General features: G+C 42.3%; 1 protein-coding gene across 1 annotated transcript; it reads right to left on the bottom strand.

Annotated features, from left to right (window-relative positions):
* On the bottom strand, window positions 1–3,886 carry mrpl53 (mitochondrial ribosomal protein L53). The gene is made up of 3 exons (XM_039738799.1): window positions 3,673–3,886; window positions 2,348–2,460; window positions 1–119 (listed from the first exon to the last, which is right to left on the bottom strand). The coding sequence occupies exons 1-3, from the start codon at window positions 3,762–3,764 to the stop codon at window positions 1–3; spliced, it is 324 nt and encodes a 107-aa protein (XP_039594733.1). The 5' UTR covers window positions 3,765–3,886.
* Between the last annotated feature and the right edge of the window lie 2,320 nt (window positions 3,887–6,206).

Here is a 6,206-nt window from a genome sequence, read left to right as displayed (position 1 = left end):
TTATTTCTTTGTTCCTTCCATCACTTGTGACTCCTTTACGGTGCATCTTGAAGTGAAGGCAGACAGCATTTCTTTACTTGTCAAATTTGCTCCGTTCATTAGTAGTTTTTCTCCATCAACTGAAAGACAAACATTCAGTTAGTGAGAACAGAAGTAATGATTATGCAACGTCTTAGCATTGGTACAGCAATATTAGTGTGTGATCACTGTACAAAAAAAGTGAGATACAAATATTTTTGCATTCTTAAAAACAGCAGTTTTTTGGTTTTATGAAGGAGCTGGGAGAAAAGGCATTGTCAAAAACAGGAGTAAAAATGTCTTAAGATTTTCTCCTATTAGACTCAAAATCGCATGGAAAGAAAATTACACGACCGTGTGACGACTGTCCAGCAGTTTCACATTTCCAAAGTATCACAAGCCTGTCCGTTTTTCTGACAGCTAACGGCATGCTGCCCGACCGACCCGGGGGGCTTTATATGAATGCTTTCCAGGTATGGTGGGTTAATCTCTTGATTTTATTACAATCAAATAACATTTCATAGAAATAACTCAAGTTTTACAAAAAAAAAAAGGTTTGAAACAAATCAACACCCTCCATGGGAAAGCGAGCTAGGCCAGTAAAACTTAAAAGCTAGTAAAAATAAGTGAATAGATAAATTAATAAAAGAATAAAGATACATGGAGTAAAAGAGGGGAGAGAACCTGCTTCCTCAATTTAGATGCCAATTCTAAAATGTTACTGATTGGGTCCTGCCAGGTTTTGAAAAAGTTTTGTACAGATCCTCTAAGTGTGAATTTTTTACAATTTCAGATTATGTAACATCAGTTCTGCAGTGGGCTGGCGCCCTGCCCGGGGTTTGTTTCCTGCCTCAGCAGCCCGCCCAACCGTGACCCTGTAGTTAGGATATAGCGGGTTGGATAATAGATGGATGACATCAGTTACCCACTGACTGAATGGACGGAACTTAAGATTCTTCCATTTGAGCAAGATAAGTCTGTGCCAACGTAGTTTGTCCTTCTCCACTTTAAGCCCCTCTGACAGCCCACCAAACACAGCAGTTAGTGGATTAAGATGGATTGTGACATCAAGATAAAAATATTGTTTAAAAAGAAAACACACCTAAATTAAGCAACTGGTTGGAGTTTGAGGCCCTGACTTAGCTGGTTTTCTCATCTCACTCACTTCACATTTCATTTTTTTTTTTTTTTGATTTTATTGAAATCACAAAACATTCCATACAAATAAATAAAATTTTACAATAATAAGATCAAAAACAAATCAAATTATGTTTGGGTGCCACTTAAGGAAAGAAATGAAGTAATTCAGAGTAACGATGCGAGCAATTCAGGGGAACACATCTTCTTAAAAAAAAACAAGTCAATTAAAAGGAATTCAAAAGAAATTAACAAAAACAGGTCACTAATTAAGAAAAGGGTTAGAACGAAAACTGTGGTCTTCCGGGACTAGAGCTGGGGACCCCTGCTGTAAAATAATCTACTGTGTCCTTATTTACAGCTGATCACCAATTAGGGCATGACAACGCAAGCTTTAAAGCTAACACAGATAGTGCAGGAACGCGGTCAGAGTAAGTACAGGGTAAAACCTAATTAAGTAGCTGCTGCTCTAAATTCTGATCATTTTGGGAATTTAAAACGCTATAAGCTCATGCATGATTTTTATAGGTATATGGGGTCATTATTGTCACGAGCAAAGAGTACTGTGAAATTTTTACCTGCATGTGTTGCGTATAGATCGATCGATACTTTATTAATCACAAGGGGAAATTCATATAATCCTGCATCCGTATACTCGTACAAAAATTATAAAGTAATAATGCATGTAAAAGGAGACAATAACTTTAAGTAATATTAGCATTTACTCCCCCGGGTGGAATTGAAGAGTCGCATAGTGTGGGGTCTCCTCAGTGTGTCAGTGGAGCAGGACGGTGACCGCAGTCTGTCGCTGAAGCTGCTCCTCTGTCTGGAGATGATCCTGTTCAGTGGATGCAGTGGATTCTCCATGATTGGCAGGAGTCTGCTCAGCGCCCGTCGCTCTGCCACGGATGTCAGACTGTCCAGCTCCATGATAATAGAGCCTGCCTTCCTCACCAGTTTATCCAGGCGTGAGGTGTCCTCCCCAGCACACCACCACGTAGAAGAGGACACACGCCACAACCGTCTGATAGAACATCTGCAGCATCTTATTGTATGATCGTATGAACTACTAACTAAAACTTGTACACCTGCACTTTGTGACGGAGCCCCATTGTGCCAGTTGTCAGCTCAGATCAACACATGTGAACTGCGTGGTGTAAGTAAGCCAACACCGGCTGTATTGAAAACTTACCAAACGTAACATCTATCACGGGCTCTGATTTGTCATGCTTGATGTTAACTGTGAGCTCACAATTGAGATTTGTCATTCTGGTTTTTTCACTTCCAACTAAAGACAGAAATTCCCTGAAACAACAACAAAAAAAAAAAGACAAGAAGTGTCAGAATAGCGTGTTTCATACATTTTATCTGTTGCTTTACCGTCAAAACTACGTACGGTGAGATGTTATTGCACAGATGTCACCTGTATGACGCACAATGCCATCCATAATGTTTGCAACAAAGCCAGTTAACTACAACAACATTTATTTATATAGCACATTTTCATACAAATAATAAAGTACTTTACGTGATGAAGAGAAATAAAAGACAAAGTAATTAGAATAAGACTACACTAATTAACATAGAATAAGAGTAAGGTCCGATGGCCAGGGAGGACAGAAAAAACTCCTGACGGCTGTTAGAGAAAAAATAAAATCTGCAGGGGTTCCAGGCCACGGGACCGCCCAGTCCCCTCTGGGCATTCCACCTAACATGAATGAAACAGTCCTCTTTGTATTTAGGGTTCTCTTTGAATGACTTGATAATGATGGTCATGTTGACGTCTGGCTTTTAATCCATCACAGTGCTTTGATTAGGTGGTGATGGCGCAGATCGCCACCACAGCAAACCGGGAAAAGAAACAGAAGAGACAGCAGAGGTCAGTACGGATTTTAGAGCCATCATGAATAGTTATTATAATGAATATACAGAGTATCAGGATTAGATGGAGGTGAAGTTATCAGAAAGCCGGGTTAAAGTAATGTGTTTTTAGCAGTTTTCAAAACTAAGAAAAGCAAGAATGTTTTGTACATATCATGATCAAAAGCAGTGAGCTCCAGAGAATTAATAATATTGTAGGGCCGGCGCTGGGCGCCCGAGTGGATTATTTTACTCTCTACTTGGCTTTTTTGGGTGGCTTGCCATTTTTAAAAGGACTGCACGCCTTTGCCACACTAGAATTGATTCAGCCTGCACCGTTCCAGGCTTACTGTTTTTAAAGACGGAGGTGATTTTCCATCTCCGTTACAATATTTGCCCCAAGAAAAAAAAACTATAAATATTCTTTATATAAAAGCAGTTACATAATTCTTCTGATAAATGCGATTAGACGACGTTACTATAATTGTGGCCCGTTGTGTCAACACAGCTAACATTACTTCTGTTCTTTCGTGTGCGCGACGGTGAACCGCATTGTTCCAATTTAACTTTTTTGCCCACGGAGAACACCTTCTTTTTCATCACTACACACGAGCCGCCACGTTACGTGCTTCCATGGAGCAAACATTTCATTTTTACCTTGATGCCTTAGCATTCGACTCGAAAGGACAAAACGCCACCACGATTTTCTTTACGGTTTTCAGCGCCACAGCCCCTCTAGACATCGCCATGTCCTTTGATGCTTATGACCTTCAATGTGCAGACAGCACAAGCACCATCGCATCACTTCGCCATGAGACGAAATGCTCAATTTCAGAGCTGACTTTTACAATTCCGGTACGGTGACAAACTGCATCATGGGACATGTGACGACATTCCGTTGGCGCCGCCCGCGCTTTCTGCACACCGCATTGGTCAAAGGGACAAGAGGGTGTTGCCGGAGATTCCAGGCTTCTTTTATTATTCACCAATAATCTTTAGAGATGTTCTTGTCAATCATTTTATTCTCCAATTCCTGCAAGTCGTTGTGTAGCCCAGCGGGACGCAGGATGGAGCAGGGACGGAGCTCAAAGTGGGGTGGGTACATACAAGGGCGGGGTTAGGATTTCGAGCCCGCCCTTGTAACGTTATCCTCGTTTGCATAGTTAGATGCGGGTAGTTCAGAATTGGCTGTCCCATCCCATCTCATCCTGCTTGACGCTGCATGGAGCTTCACAACTTTCTGCCAAAGCTTTTCATCGTTTTCCGCTTCAAATAATCGGTTCATAAAATGCTGCATAAGCTCCAGAATAGCCATATGAAAACAGCACGTGCTCCTACTTCAGTTAAGTTGTCATTTTTCGCGTCACATTTACGAATGAGTTTCTTTCTCCTGTCTTCTATTAAAATTTACATGTACTGATAACGTGTCGCTACAGCGTTATACGGCAATTAGTGGTCTTTGAATAAAGGGAATTCCTAACAATTTCACACAAGGGATGGTGATTTGATGCGCAGTTTTCAGTTTGTGAAGTTTTGTATTGTAGTGCGTTAACTGTTTTAAAAGACACATTTCCACGCTATTGTGTATTAACGTTGTGGTTGTAGCTAAGGGGTTAAGAAACCATGCCATTCATTGCGATTAATGTAAAGGCACAGGAGTGATTGTGTTTTATGATGTTCTTAGGTTGAGCTTGTCCAGAGGATGTGATTAAGTTACCATTAAAACCGCAATATATTGTCTGCACGTCTTGAATTGGTAAATCCTTTCTGTGTCTTCTGTCGGCTGCTCCTGTTAGAGGTCGCCACAGCAGATCATCTTCTTCCATATCTTTCTGTCCTTTGCGTCTTGTTCTGCCACACCCGTCACCTGCATGTCCTCTCTCACCACATTCATAAACCTCCTCTTAGGCCTTCCTCTCCTCCTCTTATCTGACAGCTCTATCCTTAGGTCCCTTCTCTCATTATACCCCTTATCTCTCCTCTGAACACGTCCAAACCAACGCCATCTTGCCTCTCTGACTTTGTCTCCAAACCATCCAACCTGAGCTGACCCTCTAATGTCCTCAATTTTCAATCCTGTCCATCCTCGGCACACCCACTTTTAACTCTGCCACCTCCAGCTCTGTCTCCTGTGCCACCGTCTAATAGATTTTTCACGTACCCCAACTTACTCTCCAGATAGTTTTTGTGTCAGAGCACCGGGTCAGCAATTCGCACAGCACCCCAAGAGCGAGTGCAGGTTAAGGACCTTACTCATGGGTTCACCGGAGTATTCCTTCTGTCACTGCCGGGATTCAAACTGGCAACCTTCAAGTTACCGGTCCATATCCTTTAGTAACAAACCCATCAAGCTCTGAATCTTCTCCTAACTCAGTGAAAGGCAACCTTTTTCGAGTTGCGGCGCACCTGAGGGACTGCCCATAAATAAAGTCGTGACGACACAATCTATGGACAATCGCCAATATCCATCCATCCATTTTCTAACCCGCTGAATCCGAATACAGGGTCACGGGCGTCTGCTGGAGCCAATCCCAGCCAACACAGGGCACAAGGCAGGAACCAATCCTGGGCAGGGTGCCAACCCACCGCAGGACAAACACACCCACACCCACACACCGAGCACACACTAGGGCCAATTTAGAATCGCCAATCCACCTAACCTGCATATCTTTGGACTGTGGGAGGAAACCCACGCAGACACGGGGAGAACATGCAAACTCCATGCAGGGAGGACCCGGGAAGCGAACCCAGATGGGTCTCCTAACTGCGAGGCAGCAGCGCTACCACTGCGCCACCGTGCCGCCCGTAATAAAAACAGTTAATTTTACAAGTTTGAAAGATAATAAAGGAATCAAAGGATAAATCTTAAATTTAATTCATGTGAACGTTGAGACTGTTTTTCAGCACATATGAGATTGATGCGAGGTTCAATTTTCGAAAGACAGACGCGCATTTCCTTGTCGATCATTTGAAGTCTCTCGCGTTTCTTAGACTTCATTTCCGTAAGTGTTCCGCTATCTGTTTTTCCAACATAAAATATTTTTTTAGACATTATCTTTTTAATCAAACCAAAGTTCAAAAACACTAGCAATTTTAAATATTTTACAAAAGTTTTCGCGGCGCCCCTAGAAAATTCCACGCACCGGTTGCCCGACAGTGTAACTGGTCACCCCCATAAAACCTCCACAGGG

This window comes from Polypterus senegalus, chromosome 16 (genome assembly GCF_016835505.1).
Source record: "Polypterus senegalus isolate Bchr_013 chromosome 16, ASM1683550v1, whole genome shotgun sequence".
In the NCBI taxonomy this organism is placed as follows: Eukaryota; Metazoa; Chordata; class Cladistia; order Polypteriformes; family Polypteridae; genus Polypterus; species Polypterus senegalus.
This window is presented reverse-complemented; position numbering and strand designations above follow the sequence as displayed.